Source organism: Diadema setosum, chromosome 12, assembly GCF_964275005.1.
Source record: "Diadema setosum chromosome 12, eeDiaSeto1, whole genome shotgun sequence".
NCBI lineage: Eukaryota > Metazoa > Echinodermata > Echinoidea > Diadematoida > Diadematidae > Diadema > Diadema setosum.
This window is the reverse complement of record NC_092696.1, coordinates 27,603,050-27,630,960: the sequence shown is the minus strand read 5'-3', so window position 1 is coordinate 27,630,960 and position 27,911 is coordinate 27,603,050. Positions and strand designations below refer to the sequence as shown.

General features: G+C 38.7%; 1 protein-coding gene across 1 annotated transcript in view; it reads left to right on the top strand.

Moving 5' to 3' along the window:
- LOC140235673 (uncharacterized) overlaps nt 1–15,082 on the top strand; it is a 28,557-nt gene extending 13,475 nt beyond the window's left edge. Inside the window, exons 7-11 of the mRNA XM_072315693.1 lie at nt 1,782–2,040; nt 3,564–3,839; nt 8,451–8,678; nt 11,178–11,309; nt 12,721–15,082. Coding sequence (XP_072171794.1) covers nt 1,782–2,040; nt 3,564–3,839; nt 8,451–8,678; nt 11,178–11,309; nt 12,721–13,070 — 1,245 coding nt within the window. The 3' untranslated portion in view covers nt 13,071–15,082. The remainder of the gene's footprint in view (nt 1–1,781; nt 2,041–3,563; nt 3,840–8,450; nt 8,679–11,177; nt 11,310–12,720) is intronic.
- The last annotated feature ends 12,829 nt before the right edge of the window (nt 15,083–27,911 follow it).

Below are 27,911 nucleotides of genomic sequence, written 5' to 3'. Positions count from 1 at the left end.
CAAGGTCAAATGCTAAAAATGTTATTTCCCCAATATCTATGCAATGCCCAAATTTATTTTCTTGAAACTTAGAGTAAACATGTACTCTTGCGTAAAGATTCTCCAGAGAGTTTCATGTCATAAGGTCAACGGTCAAAAGGTCAAAGGTTAGGTGAAAATGTTATAATCACTTTTCCCGCTAATGGTTCAATGTATCTTCATGGAACTTGGTACATATGCATGTACTGACTGGCAGGGATTATCTAGGGAATTTAGGGGTCATGGGTCAATAGTCAGGGGGTCAAAGGTCAAGGTCAACTCAAAATTTTACTATTTCCCTCATATACTAGTATATGCAATGCTTGCATTATTAGTTTTAAAACTACATGTATTATCTAATGGAGATTCTCTGGGAAATTTCCATCCAGAAGGTCAAAGGTTAAGGGTCAAAGGCCAAGTTTAAATGCAAAAAAAAAAAAAATCTATTTTGTACTGTAATTACACTCTTTCTTCATATCTTGAAAATTACTGAATGCATAAACTTATAAAAGGGTTGGTCAGAAGTCAAGTAAAAATCCTCAATTCACCAATATACGTGTACCTGCACTCTTAGACAATTATAGCAAACCCAGTTCAAGGAAAGTGAAAATTCAAGATATTTCTGATAAACCTGTCATTTCAATATTTTGCCAGTTATGTGAAACTGTCATCACACATTGTGAAGACTTTGTACTATACACCTATTGGGAGAATCATGCATTATGGCGGAGGCATCAGTCGCCACAGCGACATTTCTAGGTTTTTTTTTTATTTAATGAACTAGTATGTTGATCCTTGCATGACCATGGGCAGTTTTTGAGTTTGCAATAACGTTCCACTATTGTAAACTCTCTCCCAGGCCCCCCTCCAGATTTCGACCGCGCGATCGCGATGAAAATTCATTGGCACACACATTGCCTATGATGTAATCTAAAATATCTTGAAGTTAATTTTTTTAAAAATTATCATTTATGCTAAATTATGCTAATTTATGCATAATGATGCATGAAATCAAACTATTTGGTATAAACCACAAAATAAAGCTTAAAGCAGGCACATTTTTTGTGTAGATATTCTTTTTAGTGTCCTTAGCAAATGAAATTAAAAAAGAATTGTGATATCAGAAAAAATTCTGAAGTACAGTATTTTGTTTTTTGAATTTCTTATGTATTTCCTTGTTTTTTCGACTTTATGTTTTTCATTGTTTTTTCAATGAAATTTGTCCGCAACATCGCTCTGAACAAGAGAATATGTTATTCATTGATTTTAATCAATAAAACCCCAAAATAATCATGCTTTTATGAAATTTGCCTGTAAGCACAGTTTGTATTGAAATTGTACACGTATTCACGTTTTTGAGCAATTTTTGGTCTGACATGCATGTACATATTTATGCATAACTTTGGAACCGCGCGCCTGGGCGTCGCAAATTTGGTGTCAAAAGATGTGGGAGATTCGAAAGAAAAAAGTCATGAAACATCGCGGCGATAGCTTTTTGCGATTGCGATACATCGCGCGGAATGCTGGGGGGGGGGGGGGCCTCGCATGTATGCAGACCTTGTGTTTATACCAAGACAAACTTTTGAACATTCCGGTGAAGTTCCATTTTAAATTATGTTCTGCATAATTGTCATATTTATATACTTTATTGTGATATATATGAGGAATATGAAAATAAATTGAAATTAAATTAAATTAAATTAAATGAAGTGCAATATACTGACATATTTATTATATTTTGTACTGATTTTCCTACCGCGCAGTTTGTGACTGAAGGATACTCTCTCCTCTGTGCCTTGAAATTCTGTGGAACATCATCTCTACATGAAGTCCCTGCCAGTTTTCCGGCTAAAGGCAGGAGATATGATAAACTCCTCTGGGTCAAAACTGTGGCCCAACGAGTTGTGGACTTCGTTTACCAAGAGCCGAAAAAGTCATCGATACAGCTTGCGGCGAATGCCTACAGTGATAACACAGATAACGAAAGGGAGGCTGCCGTGTTGTGTTGTCGCTGCCAAGCTGGTAAGAATTATGGTCTACTATATTGCAGTTCAACCTCAGTTGACTGGCGGGGGGGGGGGGGGGGGGGGGGGGGGGGCATCCGGATAAGTGAGATTTGGTTGGATAAGAGAGTTATGCTCAAATACAGCCTAAAGCATGAAATTGAGACTGACCCAAATTTATTTGTGTATCAGATTAGATAATCAAGAATTGTGACAGAGGTCCCTGTTGCCATGGACATGCATTGCTCATTGATTCAAACACCTGTGTATGTGAAAAGCGTCACAAGATGCTTTCCTTATTTTCTCATTGTGCATCACCGACAGCCAGCCTTGAGTAAAAACAAGACGGCGCTTTCAGATGAGTAAAGACCACATGCGCAGAAGATGATAAATCTCTTGAATAAAGAAAAATGCATGTACAGTAATACATTGGGAAATCATCGCTCAGTTAATTTCATTTGCGAAATGCCATTACTTTACGAGAGAAAGCAAGTATTTCGGCAGGTTGGTTGTAATTTGTTATATAATTTTTCCCACTTTCTGCACATCGTTTCAGAGTGAACATGGACAGTAATGGTAGACGCCATGTATGTTTTACCAGTAGGCAATGTTATATGTGCATCCACAAGCATCCACTTCAGTAATTACTCATTTTGCCACACAAAATTTGTCATGATTGGAGGTTTGGTGCTCCCCATAATTGGTGTTTTTCTAAAGGCAGTTAAGTGTGAAAAGGCACCTCAGTGAAATAAAAGTGAAATGAGGGAAACAATTCTTTTGTCAGTGACAATGAACGATTACACAATCATCATTGTCCAAACATCTGAATGTACTCGTCTAGATGCACATTATCAGGTGGCATGGATGCAGGTCGGATCAAAGAAAGACTCCATTCATAGTCCATGTGTGTCGTAGGTCCATGTTTTATTCATCATCTTTGATTACTCACAAGCTAGCCATGCAATGTACAGTGTATGCTGTAGCTCACGGGCACATGTAGACTGTATAGCAATTAGTGTGTCACTTTGTGTGTCTGTGTGTCTGTGTGTTTGTGTGTTGGGTAGTGTGTGTAGTGCTAGTGCAAGGGTTTGTATATGACACTCTAAAATGCATCTACAATGTACTCGTACCAGTCATACAACAAATCTGTCATACAACAAATCTGTCATACACTACACATTTAATCGCTTAAAACATCAACTTAAGCTCTCTATTGACTGTCAGCACCTCACAGTGAATCTAATTGACATAAATCTGAAAGGCTTTCTGTGGGAAAATATTAAAATCGATCGGGTAAATCTGGAAAATTCCTATCCTTTTCATCAAAAATAGATCAGGTTAATCTGGAAAATTCCTACTCGTTTCCTACTTGTTTACCCGATTATCCTGTTAATACAATGTACATGTATAACACACATCTGGAACGTTTTTTCACTTTGCAAGTCAAGTACAGTATGTATCCGATATAAAGGTACCCAATTACATAGTGTAACTGGTACCCCATTATTAAAGCAGAGAGTACTTTTTGAATTTCCTACACAGTGAAAGATGAAGAGATGGTCGTGTGCTGCAGTGCTATGTGCCCCACGCCGTGGTATCATCTGAGCTGTGCGAGACTGACGGCTGCCCCCGAGGATGACTGGTACTGCTGCAACAAATGCTTGAAGAGTCCCAGCTACACCTACTGTCTGTGTAAGCGGAAAGAAGATGCAAGAGGTGGTACGAGAATGGTGCAGTGCGCTAAACAGGAGAACTGCAGGGGCCATGAATGGTATCACTGTGGATGTATAGGACTCCAAGACACTGATGTGCTACCAGGTGAGGTTTTCTTTTTTTTTTCTTCTTCTAGTGAATAACTGTTTTAGTTTGATTGTGTGTTTATTTTATTACCTCCACCAAGGGAGGATGTTCTGTTTTCGTTACTGTTTGTTTGTTTCATTGTTTGTTTATTTGTTTGTTTGTTTGTTTGTGTGCAAATTAACTCCAAGAGTAGTGAATGGATTTGGATGAAACTTACAGGAAAGTTTGAGAATGACAGAAGTAACAAATGATAAAATTTTGGTAGTGATCCGTGAATTTTGGGGGAATCTATGAAGGATTTTAATATTTTGACAGGTAGGGTCAATGAACTAGGGAGTTCAAGCTGCGCATTTTTGAGGTTTTCAAATGCGCACTAAAGTGCGTCCTGTAATTTCTGCAAGGGCGAGGCGCGCCGCGCAGCTGAGGGTTTATGACGTATAAAAGGCTTCTAATATTAAAAAATCAGGCGATTTTTCAGCATGTATACCTATGGGTGGAAATTACTGGTCTCTATGGAGGAGTCCAAAGAGCTTTACCCCAGTGGTGGAGAGGAGAAAAATCTCTTTGGGAAGAGCAAGATCATTGGTAGAAAGTAGCTGCTTGGCAGAGGTCTGCTCTTTCAGAGTGCTTTTCTAGTTAATAAATGTATTTATTTGTTTGTTTGTTTTATTTCTTTTTGCCACCTGAGAAGATGACTGAATAGCCCATAGTCAGCAGCAATAGCTAGTCTTCCATAGGGTCCAGTTGTATGTGAGGCAGAATCACTTCATCAGGTTTTGCTCCCTCCTCTTTGCAATATGAACTAGAGAAGCACTCTCGAGAGCGCAGACCTCAGCCACACAGCTCATTTTACCACTCTGTCTTTCCATAGAGACTGGTGATTTTAAGCAAGACTGATTGTAGTGATAAATGTGGAACATACAGTACAACTGTACATACAGCTAATGCAGCATTTAGTCATTAAGGTCAATATTGTGACCTGCTTTTGTTGTTAGCATATTACTAAATGTATCATACATGTCAGACTTTGTTGTCCCCGCTGAACGAGTTCAAGCAGGGGACTATGAAACAGGCTCCGTACGTGTGTGTGTCCGTCCGTCCGTCTGTGTGTGCATCTGTGTGTGATCAAAATGTTCAATTTGCTACTTCTCTGTCATTTATGAGCCAATATTGATTCTGTTTGCTTTATATGATAGCACTACATGGGAGCTTTGAAACTTCTACACAGAATTTCAGTTGTGACCTTTGACCTTTACCTTTGACCTATATTGTACATTGGCTACAAAATGAATTTGAATAAAATGCTACTCCTTCGCCATTTCTAACCCGATTTCGATTCCGTTTGCTTTATGTGATGGCACTAGGTGAGGGCTTCAAAACTTCTACACAGAATGTTGACCTTTGACTTCTTTGACCTTTGACCTTGATTTTTGACCTATATTGTACATTTTGCTACAAAATGCTACTCCTTCGCCATTTCTAACCCGAATTCGATTCCGTTTGCTTTATGTGATGGCACTAGGTGAGGGCTTCAAAACTTGTGCACAGAATTTTGACCTTTGACTTCTTTGACCTTTGACCTTGATTTTTGACTTGTATTGTACATTGGCTACAAAATGCTACTTTCGGCGGGGACATATATTACGCACCGCGTAATTTCTACTTTTCCTTATTCAACTTGTGCAGCTGCCCATATATGAAAAATCCCCGATATTGTGTGATGCTATTTGGTAAAATGTATTTTCACTGAATTATTGTACAGTATGTTCCTGCAAAAAATTACAATCAGATTTTTGCATTGATAACACCCAATATGATTAAACTATCTAAATGCTATTCCAGGGTATTGAAATATAACATCTTAGCTCTATTTTTGCAGAAAACCCCATTCAATTTGGTTAGGCTGTCACAGCATGTCATGAGTCTGATTCTTCCAAGTTTAGCACTTGGATGCTCTTGTGTGTGAACACAATAGACAGAACTTGGAAGAGATTTCTGACATGCTCCACAAAATTGCTCATTTCTCTTTGACCACTGAAGCAAATCGAATGGCGTTTTCTCTAAGATGTGAGCAATGACTTATGGTTTTATGCTCTGAAATTGTATTTGGATTGATTTACTATATTTAAAGTTATCATTGCGGAGGGTCCCATTGTAACTTTTTTATGCCTCCGCCACGAAGTGGTGCCGGAGGCATTATGTTTTCGGGTTGTCCGTCCTTCCGTCCGTCTGTCCGTCCGTAAGTAATGAATTTTGTGGACAGCGTAACTAAAAAACTTTTTGAGGTATCCTGATGAAACTTGGCATGTATGTGTATTAGGGGGTGAACTTGTGCCTATCAACTTTTGGGTGCACATGCTCAAGGTCAAAGGTCAAGGTCAAATACGTAAAATTTCACTATTTCCACCATATCTATGTAATGCCTGAAGATATTTTCTTGAAACTTAGTGTATACATGTATTACCCAATTAAGATTCTCTGGTGAAAATTTGGGGTCATGAGGTGAAAGGTCAAAAGGTCAAGTAAGATATTAAAACTTCACTTTTTTCTCCGTAACTTGGAAATTGTTCAAGGTATCTTCATGGAACATAGTATATATATACGTGTACTGACTGGCAGTGATTACCTAGGGTTCATGGGTCAAAGGTCAGGGGTCAAAGGTCAAGGGCAACACTTCAAAATTTTATTATTTCCCTCGTATAAAATGCAATGCCAGCAGGGTTATTCTTTTTTACACTTGGTGTATGCATGTATAACCTAATAGAGATTCTCTGGAAACTTTCTCTTTTTTTTGGCCTCAAAGGTCAAAGATGAAAGGAAAGCGCTGAACTAACTTTTTCTTCCATATCTCGGAAGTGGCTCAAGTTATCTTGAAACTTTCTACATATTTATGCATGTTCTGCCTGACAGTGATTATCCTATGAATTTTAGGGTCAAAGGCCAGATGAAAATGGTAACAATGTACTTTTCAATACAGAAATTGCACTTTTTCTCCATACCTTGAAAATCACTCAGTGCATAAACTTATGAATGGGTCGAAGTCAAGTTAAAGTCCTTAAATCCCCAAATACATGCTCTCATATTCATCCAATTAAACCTACATATGTAGGTCAAGGAAGGTGAACATTCAACACATTTGTGACAAACTTCTCATTTTAATATTTTGCCAATTTTGTGAAAATGTAATCACACATTGTCCACATGTACTATAGACCTATTTGGAGAATCATGCATTATGGCGGAGGCATACCAGTCACCTTAGCGACATTTCTAGTTTGACTTACGGTAGGATTATTATGCCTCCGCCACGAAGTGGTGCCGGAGGCATTATGTTTTCGGGTTGTCCGTCCGTCCGTCCGTCCTTCCGTCCGTCCGTCCTTCCGTCCGTCCGTAATGAATTTTGTGGACAAGGTAACTATCGAAACCTGTTGAGGTATCCTAATGAAAGTTGGCATGTATGTGTATTAGGGGGTGAAGTTGTGCCTATCAACTTTTGGGTGCACATGCTCAAGGTCAAAGGTCAAAAGGTCAAGGTCAAATACATAAAATTTCACTATTTCCACCATATCTATTGAATGCCTGAAAATATTTTCTTGAAACTTAATGTATACATGTTTTACCCAATTAAGATTCTCTGGTGAAAGTTTGGGTCATGAGGTCAAAGGTCAAAGGTCAAAAGGTCAGGGTCAAATACATAAAATTTCACTATTTCCACCATATCTATTGAATGCCTGAAGAGATTTTCTTGAAACTTAGTGTATACATGTATTACCCAATTAAGATTCTCTGGTGAAAGTTTGGGTCATGAGGTCAAAGGTCAAAGGTCAAAAGGTCAAGTAAAAATATTAAAACTTCTTTTTTTTCTCCGTACCTTAGAAAATTGTTCAAGGTATCTTCATGGAACATAGTATATACATGTACTGACTGGAAGTGATTATCTAGAGAATGTAGGGTTCATGGGGTCAAAGGTCAGGGGTCAAAGGTCAAGTGCAAGACTTCAAAATTTTACTATTACCCTCATATTTATGCAATGCCAGCAGGGTTATTATTTTACACTTGGTGTATGCGTGTGTAACCTAATAGAAATTCTCTGGAAAGTTTTTTTTTTTCTCTTTTAGCCTCAAAGGTCAAAAGGTCAAAGATCAAGTGAAAGTGCTGAACTAACTTTTTCCTCCATATCTCGGAAGTGGCTCAAGTTACCTTGAAACTTAGTACATATTATGCATGTTCTACCTGAAAGTAATTATCTTATGAATTTTAGGGTCAAGGGCCAGATGAAAATGGTAACAATTTACTATTCAATTCAGAAATTGCACTTTTTCTCCACACCTGTACCTTGAAAATTACTCAATGCCTAAATGTATGAATGGGTCAAAGTCAAGTTAAAGTCCTTAAATCCCTAGATACATGCTCTCCTATTCATCCAATTAAACCTACGTCAAGGAAGGTGAACATTCAACACATTTGTGACAAACTTGTCATTCCAATATTTTGCCAATTTTGTGAAAATGTAATCACACAGTGTCCACATGTACTATCTAGACCTATTGGGAAAATCATGCATTATGGCGGAGGCATACCAGTCGCCAAAGCGACATTTCTAGTTTTTGTTTTGTTTTGTTCTTTTAGAGAAATGGTACTGTGGGGAGGAGTGCGCCCTCGATGCCGAGAACGATGACCATGTGTTGAACCACAGTAGGGCCCTTACTCTGGAGGGTCTGCGCCATCTAGCCAGACAAGCCGCTGTGCGGACAGGAAATGGACCGGTCATGGTCGAAGACTGGAAAATTGACCTCCTGTTGTTTTGGTCAAGAAAGCATCCAGACTACCTCGCCAATGCCCATTACTTCCTCGCAAGTGAGTCCAGCAAAAATCTCTATTAATGCTTCATATGTTTAACCCTAAAAATGCCGGGGGGGGGGTTTGAATCAACCCCCCTTTCGACATTTTTCGCGACTACTCCGCCGCGCGAAACTTTTTGATCGCGCCGTTCGCTGACTTTTAACTTTAAAGTCTCACGCATCTTTTGACACCATTTTTTGCGAAAATCGCACTTACCGTTACGAGGCTGCACGACGTTTTATACATGCCTGTCAGACCGAAAATGGCTCAAAAACGTGATTTTGTGTATAAAATCTATGCAAATTGAGTTTTCTCCTCTTATTCATAAAGATATGATTACTTTCACTTTCATAGGCTGAAACTAATCCATTTTAGCATAATTATGCTTGAAATAGGTTGTGTCATAAATTTTGCGGGAAAAATGATCAAACAAAAGGTCGAAAAAACAAGGAAATACATAAGAAATTCATAAAACAATGAAATACATAAGAAATTGATTTTGATACCAAATTTTTTTCAAGTGTTTTGAATGCTACAAAGAATGTTTTCACCAAAAATTTGGATTCTAGGAGCTTTAATTTCTGATATAGAGCAAAATGTATGATTTTATGCATATATATTAGCATAATTTATTATTATGACAAAAATTTCCATTTCTTTTTGTATAGTTTGGTAGATTACGCCACGGATAATGCCCGTGCCAAATTTAATGGCAATTGTGCAATCGACGGCCGAGATCTTGGGGGGGGGGGGGTTGAATCAACCCCTCCTCGGCCACATAACACCCAAAAAAAGCCTCGCCTGGTTAGGGTTAAAGGGAAAATCCAGTCAAAATATAAGTTAGTCTGAATAAAAAGAGTAAAATCTTATGAGGTCAGCAGTAAAAATTTGACTAAAATTGGATGAAAAATAAGGAAGTTATGACCTTCTGAAGTTTTGACAATTTTTCCAAAACAGTTCTTTTACAGTGGGCAAATGAGTGAGCTAACCATGTCATAACCTCACAATTTTCCATTGATCATTTACAAAAAAAAAATGATGAAAGTTCAATTTCTCTGTCATTGAAATCTGAAACATGATGTTATTCCTGGTTGAATAACTTCAGATTAGTGATGATCAGTTAGATAAACCAGGATTTAAGCCTCGGGCATAATTGTGTGTGAATGAAAAACTGGAAATTTCACTTATGTTCAAATTATTATGGTAAGTTGTGAGGGGATGACATGCTCACTCTGCCATTGCATTTTCATATCAGCTATTCAAGAACTGTTTCCTGAAAAATTAGCGAAACCTCAAAATCTCATCACTTCCTTATTTTTTACCCGATTTCAATCAAAATTCTACTGTTGAACTCATAATATTTTACTCATTCTTATCAGACTAACTAATATGTGGACTGGATTTGCCCTGTGATATAGTAACATGCAAAGAATTCAAAATTTCGTATGTGTACTCGCATGTTCAGTTACAGTGCGCTTCTGTTATAACAGACACAGTTATAGTGAAATTCTCGATACAACAAAGTATAAAGAATTTAGGCACAAACATTATCATCTACTGGGCTTTTATGTTTAGCTGTAATGAAATTTCGATATAATGGTGTAAAGAACTTTGTTATAACGAGAGTGCACTTTATCAGATGAAATAGCAAAGATTACATTGGAGCCCTGCTGTAAAAAGTCCTTGGCACTGCCAAATTTGGTAATACCCACACAAATTTGGTAATACCCACACAAATGAACAATAAAAAAACATAGAATGGATAATGTTGCAGCCTGAATTTTATTATAACCGGAAATTTCATTGTAACCATAGTCGTTATAGTGGAAGTGCACTGTATTTTCATAACTGACATGATAAAGATGACAGAGATTATTTTTTCAAGACGTTGATAATGTTTGAAATAGTGTAAAAAAAATAGTAAATGTTCACAAGTGCGATGGTACAAGATTTTGCATGAGGTGAAAGATCAAAGCGGTCTATACAATGAGGTGAAGCTGAGTTGAATAGTGCCCCTCATCTTTTACGGAGTGTAAAATCTTGTTCCTTTGCACGAGTCTAGACCATACACTATTTGTTTTATACAACACCTCAGACCGTCAAGGGACGTGGTTCCCGCAGATTCCTGAATTTAGCACAAAAATGGCAACCATGAGATTTGTGAATGGTGAGTTTAGTCACAGCAGCTGTCGAGTGTATGTGTGTAAGTATGTGCACGTCCACAAAACCGATAGGTTGAAGTTGTTTACATAAATGAGTGACAAGGGTATGCGCTTGCAAGCGTTCGCTTGTAATTGTTGAGTGCGCGTGGCAAATGTTTGTTCGTTGTATTATCTGAGCTGTGCAATGGTAAACATGTGTTATCCATTTTGCTCAAACAAAATTGCATGGCTGACAGCCACAGTGTGTGATGGTACTTTTATCTCAATGTCACATGATTTGCAATCAACCAATTGGATAGCTGCATTGTTTCTCAGTGTTGTATAACGTGCATCGTCTTCCTTGGTGTTTCAGGTGTCGGAGGATTTGCTCCAAAAAACATCATTCAGAGCTTGATCTGGAACAGGGTGGTAAACATCAATGGACGACGCAGAGGAAACTTTGGAATGGACTATGTCTCTAAGCAAATCAGCAGGGACTACAAAGGTATGGATGAGGTACCGTGATGTCAAATGGGCCATCCCACTAGACCGACACCCAGAAGTCATACAGCCCACGAGCTTGACATGAAAACAGTTCCATGAGTCATATAGCCCATGAGTTTGACACTAGGTAAAAACAGCCCACGAGTTTGACAGATACAACATGGGGCTTAATGTGTCGGTCCCATGGGCCCTGTTAGCTCAGCGTCGAGCTAATGGGCTGTATGATTTGTGGGTGTCTGTCTCGTGACGTGCACCCTGTCAAATGACATGTTGCCAGAGGGGCAAAACCCCCCCCCCGAATCTTGCGACACTGTATTCAGCACATAGCTCTAACGCATGCACGGTGCCTGTATAGTCTACCTGCCTGCCTATCAAGGGACATGGGATGTAATGCTTATGTGCTTGCCTGTGTGTACATGGGGCTCCCGTGTACAGTTTTTGCCCCTCAGCATGGCATGATGACATCATTTTTTTACTTCGTCTGAGCATAGCACTTTTGGGACAGGATTGGAAATCATTTATAAACATCCAGATGCTAGATTTTCATTGGAATATGATAAAAAGCAATGATTTCAGAACAAGATTTACAACCTGTGTTTATTGGAAAATTTGGCAAACATTGCTTTAAGCATCAACCACCTCTCTATTGATTCATTTACCTGCAAATATTCCAAAATATCAATATACAGGCCAAATTAGCTGGGCTATCATATCCTTGCTTATATAAAGGGAACACCATTCCGGTGTTGGAGAATGGAATAGTCTTGAAAGCTAAATTCCTGTAGAATCTGCACATACTCATTAATTTTCAAAATCCCAAGTTCTCACCTCATTATTTTTTTTTTTTCAGATATTGCTTATATTTCTAGAATACATGTAGTTGTTCTGAAATGAAAATCAGAAATGTCCAAGTATCCTAAACAGCAGTTTTGTTCATAGTAGTTTTCATTTAAAATCAAAACATAATTCTCATGCAAGAGCGCTTCCTATCAAACTTCAATTTGAAGTGATTTGTATGCACAGTTACCCTTAACCCTAGTTGAGTCCATTTGGACTGATGAAATAGCTTCAACTTTCAGGATTTTAAGTCAGGAGAATAATAGCAAAGAGAAGAGAACTCGAAAAAAACCTTAGACTTTGGCAATTATTTGACAGTGTGTATGCGCTTTGAGTACTCGTACGAAGAGGCTGCTGCTCTACAGCGACCACCATTGGCATTTTCTCTCCGAGTTTGATGTTTGACTGACTTTACAGAGGGGATTTGGCGCAGTATGAATTCATATCATTATTAGTACAATCATGCAAAGTTGACAAAAGCAAAGTTGACTGTACTACCCTGCATTAAAAATAACTGTTTGGAAGTAGTTGACATGTTTGCCCAGCAAAGTATATTCACTTTTCATTATTTGCAGGAACAGTGAAGTCCTACTACGGAAAGGTGACAGACAAACATGCCGAGCAGTTGGCCAAGGTGAGCGGCCCTTGTGGTCATGTTTTGGGTGAAATGTTCAGTGGCGCTGGGCCTGCCTCGACTCTGAAGACTCCGTGCCGGAAAAGAGCAGAGATTTTGTACAAGAAAGATGTTGAGTCGTTTGTCCACGGGAGTCAGGGATCGGCACTGTTCAGCTACTTGCCCTGCAGAGAGCACAGGGGCTTCGAGAACTTTGATGGCAGGGAGGTATTAAGAGACCCACAAAACCTGGGGCACACGTTGAAGGCCCTCTCCAGGAGATTAGACACACTGCGCCGCGGTGAAAGGTAATAGGCTTTGACGCCAAGAAATAAACCCAGTGATGTACTGTAAGCACCAGTGATCCGTGCTGTGGCAAATGCTGCATGGAGCTACCTGTGTGTTCCGTACCAGACACCAGCAGTGCCTTCAAGACAGACTGCCTAATGCAACGGGATGACTAAGAGAACATCTCACATCTTTCCATAGCCCAAAATCTTATCGACTGAAATGGGCAGTGAGTATGTGATGGCCTTTCTGGGTCACCCATCGTCGGCGCAGTGTCCTGCTTCTTGCCCGTATCTTTGAACGTCAGCCTTGGCTCCCTCCCCCGAGTGGATGACATTGTCGACATCTTGAATATCTACACCGAGCCGGAAGGCAATCATTGCTGTACATTGTAATGATGCATCACAGTTTTAGACCCTGCCTTGGAAAAGTCCCTGTATGTTCGGTCCTGGCTGTTTGAGTCCATTGATGTGTGGTACATATTAACACGTCAAATCTGTACTGTGTATGACACTGCATAGGCAGGTCTTTGGGCATCTTCCTTTGGAGATTCATGAATCCATTTGAACAAGTCGCCAACGTGGTCTATTTGTTCGAAAAAATAATATTTCATGCATTTTGAACTCACCTCAACTGAGGAAACTCTGGAATTCATATCAGTCATCCTGAAAAAAAGACAAATAACTCGGGAAAAATTATTCATGAGCTCTCATTTCATGATGTTTTGCAGAAAGGATTTTCAGAAGATTTGAGTGGGCCACAGGTAGGCCCTAAGATGCCTGAAATTTCTTTTTGTTTTCACCGCTTATTGAACATCCACATGTATCCCCTTTATTTAACATTATTTGTCAAGTGTATTCGAATTGATCTGGTGTATTCTCCAAGTTTGTTGCTAGTGCTAGTGCTGTCTCAGCGCTAACTCCGGCATTAAAACCAAACCTGAATTATCAGTCGATGTTAGCAGGTTGACCACAAAATTATGATGTAATTCCGGTTTGCTGGTGCTGTGCTCAGTGTTGAATGTTGTCTGCTGAACTGAGCTCCACTGTTTGTGTTTGCAATTTGTGTGCGTTTTCCCAATTGGCTTACTCTTGCCTCTGGGCATTTACATTATCGTATTTGTCATTTCAAGTTTGGCGTGAGTGTCAATGATACTAAATTATGCGCAAGACCCACATAAATAAAAGCACATTTTACATGTAAGGTCAGTGCTAATGCGATGGCCACCCATGGCACGTAAATGCTTAACAGTCCAGCCATTTCAACATAATACACATCTTAACCCGGGAGCAAAATGAAGATTGTTGTGTTTTGGAGAAGGAATGAAATTTGTGTTTAATAATTTTCATCATCATTAAATTGTATGTGTCTTAAACTAAACATCAACTTAACCATATCTCTGAGTATAGTATAACATTTGACTATGCTCCATCACTTTTTCTTGCTGCACAATTCCAGCTCGATCCCACAGACTTTCTGGTGGTTAGATGATAACACCCGGTGTTGGGGAACGACAATTGTGATCAGTATTGCTTGTGTGAATATCGTGTTGGAACTCAATTTAAGGCAATGAACTGAACATTGAACTTGATATCACACAGTGTGTGGAAACTCTTTTTGTTTTCTTATTCAGCCATAAAAACCATGCCATGAGACTTCGCAAGTTAGTTTTCAATAGACAGATGAAATGGAAGATTTGATCTGGCAATTAATCAATATGCAGAAGTGATGGGTTCCCTCTGTAGCTTCTGTTCCTTTTTCATACATGTAGCTGCCAATATTTGCTTGTTCGTTTGCTTTTTAAATTTGCGTTAAAGTGTGTGGAACAAGTGATCCTTAACATGTGGCAGGGTCTGGGGGATAGAACTCCATTGAACTACTAGTTTGGGGACATTCACACACACTTCTTATGCACTCGGATCATTTGTTTTGTTTTGTTTTTAGTGATGTCGAAATACATTGTGTATTCAATATGAACTTTGAGTATGTGTAATAAAGCTGTTCAGTTTTTTGATAATCTACAACCAAATGGCCAATGATGACTTATTTTGTGTGTAAATGTATAAGAATAGTACAGCGGACTCCCGTTATAACAAACCGCTTTCTTTCATTACAGTATTGTGTATACTGAAATTTACAAAACACAGAACAAATAATAAATGCAAAGCATAGAGCGGATAATGTTGCAGCCTCAATTTTTACTTCGTTGTAACTGGAATTTCGTTATGACTGAAAATAATGTTAAACAGCTTAATACCCTTAACTATACACAGCCCAGTCGCTGTATAATTCGCATGGCTTCTGGTCGGGCTAATAGAGCTGATAGGGGAATTGAAAGTTCATTTAATGAAAATCGGTTTTGAAATGACTGGGATATCCCAAGAGAGCATAATACAGAACTACCAAGTATGGTCGTCGGTACGAGCGGGCGTGATTAGGAGGAGCTCTGCGCAACTTGGAGCAAAATGGACTGAAATTACTCAAAATTGCGGATATTTTGTGTAACGTAGGTGGAACCTGTCATGTGTCTGTGAAATCTAGCATCTTGAGAATATTAACTGCAAAGAATAACCGGAGCTGTTGGTGGAATTCAACAAGAGAAATGACCGGGAAAACACAAAAAGGTAAACGCGGGGCGGCAGCTACCAACCAGCAACAGCCCACTGGCTCCCCCAGAGAGCCTGGGCAGGAACAACCAGCTCTCGCTAGTTGTGCACCGGACCAAGCTGAAGAACCACCTGTGTGTTTAAATTCGGCGCCTCTCGACACGTACGCTGATCACATGACTCGAAACCGGCGCGTACAGGTTGTACTTCGACGAATGACTCGGCACAGATACCACCCGAGACGGGTCTGAACTCCGCTATAAGACAAGTCATCGAAAACCTCCTCAAAGATGATGTCTTCGTGAACGAACTTGTTCGTACCATACAAGAAAAGTTGCTCCACAATATGAAGGAATCCATTTGCCAAGAGGTAACCGACTCGGTTAAATTTGACATTGACGAACAGAATGATGAAATAACGTCAATGAGGAAGCAGATCCATGACTTGCAAGACGCCAATGACGAGGCTGAGCAATACTCTAGACGGACATGTCTCATCTTCAGTGGCATACCCGAGACCCCCGATGAGAATACCGACGCCAAAATCATCCAATTTTGCAGAAGTGACCTCGGAGTCGATATCTGCGAGGAGGACATTGACCGTACTCATCGACTGGGCAAGCCGAGCACGCACAACCAAGCCAGTGGCGTCTCCACCAGAGGCTCGTCAACGAAAAACGCTTCACGGACACCTACCCGGAACCTGATTGTGAAATTTGCCAACCTTCCGCAAATGCGAAAGTGTTTATAGTGCGAGGTTCAAGCTCAAGAATGCAAACAACATAGTGTACATCAATGAGAGTCTCACTAAAAAGCGAAAAGATCTGTTCTGGAAGATCAGGAGCAAATACAAGAAAATAATTAGCAGAATATGGACCAAGGATGGACGCATTTGTGTCAAGCTACGTAATGACATGGGACGTGTGATTGTATCAAGGGAAGACGACCTCACCAAACTAGACAGGCACTTAAACTGAACTCAAGAATTTCTGCTTCAACAGCAAATTCTACAATACTCCACAGCCCATAAAAAAAGAAAGTAATATATTGATAGGAATATCTGTGCAATTTTGTATACGAATATATGCCAGTTAAGGTCATAATGTTGTGATTATTCAATACATTTATTTTGTCCAAGTTCCCTCTGTTCGCATTTGTATACGACCTTATAGTGGTTAGTAAACTCTTTTATGTATTAAATTTATTTTACTGTATATACATTGTATATATCTACCCTACAGATCATTTCAGGTAGATGTTAGTGTTTGTTTTTGAATGTAGAATCGTTTTGTTTTTATTTATGGTTGAATCATCTTTTTGTAACGTTTGTCAAAAACCTGTTAAATGCAATCATAAGGCCTTACTCTGTACAAATTGCACTCAATGGATACACATTAAATGTGGATGTGTCTCTCCTAGGCAGTATAATGATACATCTTGTCGGTTCTTTAAGTGGGAATGTCCCAGGTGTCTTTTTCAACAAATGCCATTTTGGAACGCTGATATGAATACTAGATTTCAGCAGCCCCGCCTGGCTGATTTGTCACAAATGTCATGTGATGATGACTCCTCAAGAATTTCATCTGAATTTCCAAAAAGTACAGGATTAAAAATTTCGCATAATAATACAAGAAGTTTGAGAAATAAGGTTGATGATTTGAAATTATTTTTGGAGAATAACCCATATGAAATACTTTCAATCTCAGAAACGTGGCTCTGTGAAAGTATATCCAACTCTTTATTACACATAGATGGATATTGTTTTGAAAGGAGGGATAGAGACGAAAAAGGTGGAGGAGTTGGTTGTTTTATAAAAGCTAATATTTCATATGTAAGAAGAACTGATTTCGAAGACAGTGACCTAGAAATGATGTGGCTTGAAATAAGACTACAAAATCACAATTCAAAGTTACTTGGTATTGTATATCGCCAGCCAAACAGTGGAAATATATTTTTTAATCGTTTTGAAATAAATTTAGAAAAAGTTAGTGATTTATCAAAGGACATTTTGATACTTGATTTTAACTGCAATATGTTGACAAAGAATAATCTATCGCGGCAAATCTTTGATTTTTGTGATAACATGCAATTTACTCAATTGATCAAAAACCCTACAAGGATAACGCCAAACAGTGAAACTCTCATTGATTTGATTTTTGTTACAAATAATCTAAAATTATTGGAAAATGGCACACAGTCAATGGGAATTAGTGACCACTCATTGGTTTACCTTGTCTTAAAAGAAAAACCGCCAGTATCAAGATGTCCACTGATAACATTTCGTTCATATAGGCATTTTGATGAAGATGCATTTAAGCAAGACCTCGAAACCATAAAGTGGGACGATAAGTTTGTGAGAAATGAAAACGTAGAACAGATGTGGCATATCTTCAAATGTAGAGTAAAAGAGGTTTGTGATCGTCATGCTCCCTACATCACTATAAAAAGAAAGTCTAAAGGGTCACCATGGATAACGAATGAGTATTTGAGTATAGCATGTGATCGTGATTATTTTAAGCGCAAATATGATAAGCATAAAAGTTTGCATTATTGGGAAAAGTATAGAAATATGAGAAATGCAGCAAATGTTCTGAACAAGAAACTGAAACAAAATTATTATAAAAATTCATGTAATAAGAATTGTGATATGAAATCATCATGGAGAGTATTGAAACAATTGTTGCCTAAAAAAGATTGTAGTTCTGAAATTAAGATTGTTTTGAATAATGAAATTAGAGAAGAGAAAGAAAAAGTCACTGAACTTTTTAATAAAGTTTTTAATAATGAACAAAATGAAATTTTAGGTAATACGGACACCCGAAATTTTAATGCAAATGCATTAAAGACGTTACATCAGACTGAACATGTATTTAACCCTATTCTAACTGGGCTATTTGAGACCAAGTTTTTACTGGGGGGGTCAATTTGACCCCCCCCTTCAGATCTCGGCCGCCGATCGCGCGATCGCCGCAAAATTTTGCCTGAAGATAGAGCCGGATGTCAACTACAAGATTACATGGTCATACAATAGAAAAATGTTGATTTCATATTTTTTAATAAATTAATTATGCAAATTGACGCATGAAATCATATATTCACCTATAACTCCATCAAAAAGACTGAAGGATTATTAAATTTTTGTGTCAGAGTTCCTCAAGACACATCAAACAATTTTCTTGTAAAAAAATAGCGCAATCAAAATCATTTTCTTTTGTCTTTTATTGTTTTGTTAATTTCTTATGTATTTCATTGTTTTTTCGATCTTTTGTTTTCTATTGTTTTTTCGATCTTTTGTTTTCTATTGTTTTTTTGCCAAAATTTGTTGGAGGCACTTTTTCAAGCTTACCTACATTAGAATTGATTTATTTCAATGGTTAAAAGTTGAAATAATCTAATTTATATCAATTAAACAAAAAAACACAGTTTGCATTGGATTTGCACACGAAATCATGAATTCGAGCGGTTTTCGGGTTGACATGCATATGCAAAACATTGCATAACTTCAGAACGGTGTACCCGGACGTCGCAAATTTGGTCTCAAAATATGCGGGAGACTTCAATGAAAAAATTCATGAAACGACGCGGCAAAATCTTTGCGCGTTGCGGAATCGTGGCGCGAAACGTCGAGGGGGGGTCAATTTGACCCCCCCCCCCCAGTTAGAATAGGGTTAAAGGGTGTGTACAGTTCTGGTTGAGGTGAGGATTTAGCTTTTAACGTTTTGCGAGATATTCAGAAACCACTCTATGAGATGGCAAAGAGCATGCAATTCTAAGGGGTATCAAAAGTTTATTTGATGAAAATCGGTTTTGAAATGGCTGAGATATCCAAAAACAAGGGGAAATAAAGAGATCCTAATATGTTGTGGCCTGTCGCCTTTTATTATTATCACTTTTTTGATATCTCAGCCATTTGAAAACCAATTTTCATCAAATAAACGTTGAATCCTTCTTAAAATTACATGCTCTTTCATATTTCATAAGAGGTTTCTCATTATCTCACTTAAGAATGTTCAAAACATGAATCCCCACCTCAACCAGTACTGTACAGTCCCTTTAAGTTTGTTGAACTCAAGGAAGAATTTGTATTAGAGGAACTGTCTCATCTTGATACGTCTAAAGCAGTTGGAGTTGATGACATACCTCCAAGGTTGCTTAGAATAGCTGCTCCTTACATAGCTGGCGCTTTAACAAAGCTGTTTAATTGTTCATTAGAACATGGCTGTTTTCCGAGCGAGTTTAAGATAGCAAAAATAACTCCTATTCACAAAGGAGGAAATCGAATGCAACTAGGTAATTATAGACCCATCTCCGTGCTGCCAATATTGTCCAAAATTCTTGAGAAAGCTGTGCATACGCAATTATATACAGCTGTACATACCTGAACGAACAATCAATGTTAAGCGAATTTCAATCAGGATTTAGACCTGGTCATTCAACTGTCACATGTTTAACCCATATAGTAGAGAAAGTTCTTGACAATATGGACAAAGGCAGAGTCACAGGTGCCGTTTTCCTAGATTTGAAAAGGGCCTTTGATCTTATACCTCATCATTTGATCTTTCAAAAAATGTTATGTTACGGCATTAATGGAGTTGAATTGGCGTGGTTTAAGTCATACTTCTTAAATAGGCAACATTGTACTAGTATACAAGGAACCATGAGTAACTATCAGTGAGATCTGGTGTACCACAAGGTTCCATTTTGGGACCGCTGATATTTTGTTTGTACGTCAATGATATTTGTAATCTAAATCTCCATCCAGAGACAAATATCTCTCTGTATGCAGATGACACGGCATTGTTTAATCAGGCAAAGGATCAACAATCATATGAAAACAATCTGCAAAAAGATTTCAATAATGTAGTTCAATGGTTACAATGCAATGGTATGTGCTTAAATGCAACCAAAAAAAAAAAACAAAACGATACTTTTTGGCTGTAGGAGAAAAACTCAAAATGCTGACATTTCCATCAAATACAATAGCAATCTGTTAGAATCAGTAGATAAAATCAAGTACCTTGGTGTTACGATTGACAAGCATTTACTATGGTCTTCACACATACATGATATCGTAAAAAAAGGTATCAAATACGATTGTTTGTATTTGACGAGTTCAGCATTATTTATCCAAGAGACTTTTAAGAAAGTTATATTACTCGTTGATACTGCCGCATATAGATTATTGTAACTCTAAAGCAAACATCACAAAATTGCAAAAGTTACAAAATAGGTATGCACGATTAACATCACATGCAGATTATTCCACCATACAAAGCAACCTTATCAGTATTTTGAATTGGCAAACAGTGCAACAAAGGATTAAATACCAAGTGTTTGATGGTTTTTAAAATATTGAATAATATAGCCCCAATATATTTGAATTCATGTCTTAGTAAACGACCAGTATATTATTTTACACGATATGCTATTAATAGTCCCTCATTTATTCCAAGATGTAAGACAGATTTTAAGGTTCGCACCTTAGCAGTTACCGGAGCAAAACTGTTCAACAAACTACCGTTATTCGTTCAAAACTGTAAATCTTTGCAGTGTTACGTGTTTTAAACAGCAACTTCGGATTTTATTATTTTTAGCTCACCTGAGCCAAAGGCTCAAGTGAGCTATTGCGATCGACCTTCGTCCGGCGTCCGTTGTCCGTCGTGCGTAAACTTTTTACATTTTCATCTTCTTCTTGAAAACCCCAAGACCAATTTTCATCAAACTTGCCAGGTAGCATCCCTAGGGGGTTAGGAACTCAATTTGTTAAAATGGGCACCATGCCCCACCCAGGGGGCCCCAGGGGGGCCCAAACCCCCCAAAATTAAGGAATCTGTAAAAATCATCTTCTCTAGAACCAGAAGTGATAGAGCTAAGTTAATACTATGAGTTAGTACATTGATGACTGTAGTTTAAAGTTTGTTCATGGCAGAATCAGGGGTGCCCCCCTTGCGACCCAGGGGAGGGGGGTGGGGAGGGGTCCTAATAGGGCTTAAATTGTACATTTTCATCTTGCTCTTGAGAACCCCATGACCCATTTTCACCAAACTTGGCAGGTAGCATCCCTAGGGGGTTAGGATCTCATTTCGTTAAAATGGGCACCATGCCCCACCCAGGGGGGGCCCAAACCCCCCCCCCCAAAAAAAAAAAAAAAAAATGAAGGAATCTTTAAAAATCTTCTCTAGAATTAGAAGTTATAGAGCTAAGATAATACTATGAGTGAGTACATTAATGACTGTAGTTTCAAGTTTGTTCATAGCAGATCCAGGGGTGCCCCTCTTGGGGGTTGGGGGGGGGGGGGCGTGGGAAGGTCCAAATAGGGGCCTGAATTGTACAGTTTCATCTTCTTCCTGAAAACCTCATGATGGATTTTCGTCAAACTTGGCAGGTAGCATCCCTAGGGGGTCAGGATCTCAATTTATCAAAGTGGGCACCATGCCCCACCCAGTGGGCCCCAGGGGGCCCCAATCCCCCCAAATTAAGGAATCTTAAAAAATTTGGGCCCTTATTGTACATTTTCATCTTCTACTTAAGAATGCCTGGTCAAATTTTAGTATAGAGCTGTGAATAATTTAGATTTATAGTGACTGCGTGAAAGGTGAACTTGCGATACTCAGGTGAGCGCTAGACCCGCGGGTCTCTTATTGTTGCTTTAAGGTCCAGGGTAAGGTGGCATGGAAATCACACATACCATATAGGTTATTTCTGTGACCCTGCACGGGAAGGAGTGCGGGTACCTCTTTTGTTTGTTTGTTTGTTTGTTTGTTTATTTATTATACCCCCGCCAAACGAAGTTTGAAGGGGGTATATAGGAATCAGCGGACAGTCGGGCGGTCGGTCCGTTGCAAATCTTGCGTCGCGAACTACTTCCTCAGTTTTCAAGCGATTCCCATAAAACTTGGCACAGATGTGTGCCTTGGGTTGTAGATGTGCAAGACGTATTTTTTGACAGTACCCAAAAGTACGTTGCCATGGTAACGGCATATTATGGGCAAAAATGGGTACAAATCTTGCGTCGCGAACTCCTCCCACAGTTTTTGATCAATTTTTATGAAATTAGGTACAGATGTTCATCTGAATATGTTAATGTGCAAGACACATATTTCTGCAGTGGCAAAAAGTGCATTGCCATGGTAACGGCATGTTATTGGTAAAATATAGGGCAAAATGCTTCATGGCAAAACTGCTTCATCAGTGTTCTTCCAATTCTCAAGGAATTCATATTGAATGTTTGTCTTAGGATATAGGTCAGCATGACACATTTCTTGACAGTGACAAAAAGTATGTTGCCATGGTAACAGCTCACATATTATGAGCCAAAATGATGGAAAATTTTGTGTTGCAAACTACTTCCTCAGTTTTTGCCCAATTTCCATGAAACTTGGTACAGATGTGTGCCTTTGGTTGTAGATGTGCAAGACGCATTTTTTGACAGTACCCGAAAGTACGTTGCCATGGTAACAGCATATTAATGGCAGAAGATCAAGGAAAGATCTTGCGGATTTAACTACTTCCTCAGTTTTCTGACCAAAGCTTATGAAATGTGGCACACACCTTGATCTTGGTGGGAAGATGTGGAAGACGTATTTTTCGGACGTGTCGGAAGCTGCGTTGCCATGGTAACGGCATATAAATGGCAGAAGATCAAGGAAAGATCTTGCGGATTGAACAACTTCCTCTCTATTCGACTGAAGCTCATGAAATGTGGCACACACATTGGTCTTGGTGGGAAGATGTACAAGACATATTTTTTGGACGTGTCGGAAGCTGCGTTGCCATGGTAACGGCATATTAATGGCGGAAGATCAAGGAAAGGTCTTGTGGATTGAACTACTTCCTCAATTTTTGACAAAAGCTTATGAAATGTGGCACACACAATAGTCTTGGTGGGAAGATGTGCAAGACATATTTTTTGGACGTATCGGAAGCTGCGTTGCCATGGTAACGGCATTTAAATGGCAGAAGATCAAGGAAAGATCTTGCGGATTGAACTACTTCCTCTGTATTCGACTGAAGCTCATGAAATGTGGCACACACATTGGTCTTGGAGCGAAGAAGTGCAACGCATATTTTTCGACGTGTCAGAAACTGTGTTGCAATGTTGACAACATTTTAATAGCAATAAATCTGGAAAAACCCTTGCAGATTGAACTACTTCCATCGTGACATCAAATTATTGCAGTAAATCTTGGAAAAATCTTGAGTAGCAGCTCGAGGTACTTTCTCATCTTCTTTCTTAGGTGTTGCCATGGTAATGGTATTTGTTGTCCCCGCCGAACGAGTTCGAGCAGGGGACTATGAAACGGGCTCCGTACGTGTGTGTGTCCGTACGTCCGTGCGTCCGTCCGTGCGTCCGTGTGTGATCAAAATGTTCAATTTGCTACTTCTCTGTCATTTATGAGCCAATTTTGATTCTGTTTGCTTTATATGATAGCACTACATGGGAGCTTTAAAACTTCTACACAGAATTTCAGTTGTGACCTTTGACCTTGACCTTTGACCTATATTGTACATTTTGCTACAAAATGCTACTCCTTCGCCATTTCTAACCCGATTTCGATTCCGTTTGCTTTATATGATGGCACTAGGTGAGGGCTTCAAAACTTCTACACAGAATTTTCACCTTTGACTTCTTTGACCTTTGACCTTGATTTTTGACCTATATTGTACATTTTGCTACAAAATGCTACTCCGCCATTTCTAACCCGATTTCGATTCCATTTGCTTTATGTGATAGTACTAGGTGAGGGCTTCAAAACTTCTACACAGAATTTTGACCTTTGTCTTCTTTGACCTTTGACCTTGATTTTTGACCTATATTGTACATTGGCTACAAAATGCTACTCCTTCGCCATTTCTAACCCAATTTCGATTCCATTTGCTTTATGTGATGGCACTAGGTGAGGGCTTCAAAACTTCTACACAGAAATTTGACCTTTGACTTCTTTGACCTTTGACCTTGATTTTTTACCTATATTGCACATTTTGTTACAAAATGCTACTTCCGGCGGGGACATATATTACGCACCGCGTAATTTCTACTTTTCCTTGTTTTTTGTTTGCTTTTTCCATTCATGTTATGACACCATTCAAGTTATCTGCATCTTCAATGGCAGTTTTCGTATGTTTCCTATTGTTAAAGTATCCATATCTAGCAAAATAAGAACTTTGATTAAAAGAATTCATGAACACTTTGTTTTTTGCTAATTTACCCATTCTGTAAAGGTGCGATCACACATCGCCGGTTTAGATGGCGGTTCATGGCGGTTCTCGAACCGCCGTGAACCGTGTCCCAATGATGGCGGAAAGCACTTTGACTACGTTCTCAACACGTTTTGAACACGGAGCAAACGCGGATTGGCGCGGTAGTAACACGTATCGTCCCGGAAGGTGGAGGAGTCCATACCAAGCCCATGTAGTTGGATGCAATCAGAGCCCTTTCACTTGTCCTCAATGGGTTTCAACTATGAGCGTTTTGCTTTGTTAGGTAAACATAATTTTAAAGAAATTATGAAACGTTGTAACCACCTGTGTTTTACAGATTGATATAAGTGATGCAACAACCAATTACCTTCAAGTTTCAATGTGACTTTTCTCTTTCTCTTTTAATTCTTAAAATAACCGTATTAACTGTCATTAAAAAGACATACCTATCAAAGCAGAATCCAAAATAGTTTCCAAAGTTTCCTGTTCATTTGTAGGTTTATTTATCAAGTGATGTACAAGTATACTTGCTTGTTTCAACATCTCTCTTTTTTTATTCTTTCTTAATTAAGTTTTCACATAATTATTTGGCGTGTTCAATTTAAGATCTTGTTGCTTGTTTATCCATGTTTTCACAAAATTGCTCCTTCTTATCTTTCAGAGCTTCTTGTGAAATATGAGCCTAGGAGAGTTCCTAAATCGTAAGGGGAATCTGTATAGGTTACCCTCGATCCATTACGACAAACTACTATAGATGGCAAACGTGGTTAATGCCGCCCCAGAACTGTGGAACAGCATCCCAAGTGATAGAACATGCAAATTCCATCAATAAGTCCAAAATGTTTTTAAATACTTAACTGTTAAAATAGTAACATAGTGATTGTAGATGATGATTTATGCAACATGTTACTGTTTCTGAAATTACCTTTTCCTGTTTATCTTTTTGTTCCCCCTCTAAAGCGCATAGAGACCTTGCCAAAGGTATTATGCGCTATAGACCGGTAATAATGATGATATAATAATGATATCTTTAACAGCAGTCAATAAAAAAGACATATTATGTACATTATACATTATCAAAGAAGCATATTATAGTGTTTTTTCAAGTTTCAACATTGCTTTTCCCTCTACTCTTTTAAGTTTCACTATATCTGTATCAACATGTCTTACAAAAATGGCATACATAATCACGAAAGCAGAACCTAACATATTTACATTATAAGTCTTCTGTGTGTTTCACACGTTGCTGGCCATCTTAAAAGCTGTTAAGCTTTGATAAAATTATGAACTTACCTTTTAATGTAAATGATGTACTATATTCAACATACCTAACAACTTTTTGAACATTAAACTTTATTTGTTACTGTATATGTGTTAAAGAAGTAAGGAAACTGTAGCATTCAATATATTTGCCCGATCTTGCATTATGGGTTCATCTTTGCGTTTATCTCCATTTTTTACTGCTCCGCCACGAAGTGTCGCCGGAGCCATTATTCTCTTTTAAGTTCATTGTTTCTTTTCGCTTGAAAATTATGGCGGTGTTAATACGGTATTATCACGGATCCTGCGGTGCAAACACGGAGGATGCCGTTCTTAACACGATGAATGGCGATGTGAACACGGTCCATTTCAAACCGCCAAGACCGCCACGAAAAATTAAGCATGTTTAATTTTTCTGGCGGTTCCCCGCGGTTCCCCGCGGTTCTCGGGGTTCATGGCGGATGGGTGACGGATGACCACGGTTTGTGTACGGTGTAAACACGGTCTTTGGCGGAGCACGGCGATTTGCTGAACCGCCATGAACCGCCATCTAAACCGGCGATGTGTGATTGCACCTTTAGATTAAGCAAATTCCACATTTTCAACATTTGCTCATGTTGTCATACAACAAATTTCAAAAACAATTCAGGAGAATAATCACTTGCCCCCTGATGGTACATGCAGATGGTTTGAATAAACCATGCATCCTCGTCGCGGTGTCGGTAACATAATGCATTTATTGTATATCCCTGCTATTTCTTTTGCAATCCACATCTCACCTTCTGGTCTGCCTTTTACTGCACGTGTATTTTGATGTGTATAGCACATGATGAGCACATCTACGTATACACAGAATTAAAGAATGTTGTTGGTGCTAATTGTCATATAGGAACTAGATGCATTATGTCTAAATGGTCAGGTTTTATGTGCATGATGTTCTGTGTTTCACTTAGTTTGGTTTGCAATTTTACTTCAGACTGCTTTTCATTGCATGTTGAAAAATGTTTAGTTTAGCTTCTCTGAAGTAGAAGAGATTTTGAGTTATTATATTTTGAATGTTTCAGGAACCAGGAATGCATTTGTTGTTTCATTTAAATGCCCTCATGGTTCCCCTGAAAGTGACAGTGACCTTGATTTCAGTAATGTTTCGGTTATAGGTAATATTGCTGTGAGGTCGTCATCAATGGACTAGAACAATGCCAAAGAAAAATAAACGGAAGCCAAGCCACAGGACTGTCTGTGTAAGGAAGAAAGAGAACAGTCAAACACAAAGACAATCAAATCTGACCGATAAACAGGATTGGCTGAAAGGTTATACCATTCCAAAGTTAGCATCCAAGCAGAAAGAAAGCACTACCAGTTCAGTGCAAAAAGAAGACACAGAACATTTAATAACAGTGAACTGGACACATGAAACAGACAGAAATGCAAGAGAGATGAACGTTTGAGACGCCAAAAAGGAGACAGAATACGTAAAGAAAACCAACGTAAGGAACCTTGCTACAGATTACAAAGAAACAAAAGGGAACGAGAGACACAGAAAAGGAAACGTGAGTCTTCAGTGTTCCGGATAGCAAGAAATGAAAGAGAGAGAGAACCAAAAAGAAAGAAAAGGGAATCAGCAGATGTCAGACAAAGTAGAAATGAAAGAGAACGAGAGGCACAGAATAGGAAGCGGGAGTCCTCTGACGTCAGGCTAGCAAGAAATGAAAGAGAGAGGGAACCAAAAAGAAAGAAAAGGGAATCAGTAGATGTCAGACAAAGCAGAAATGAAAGAGAACAAAAGGCACAAAAGAGG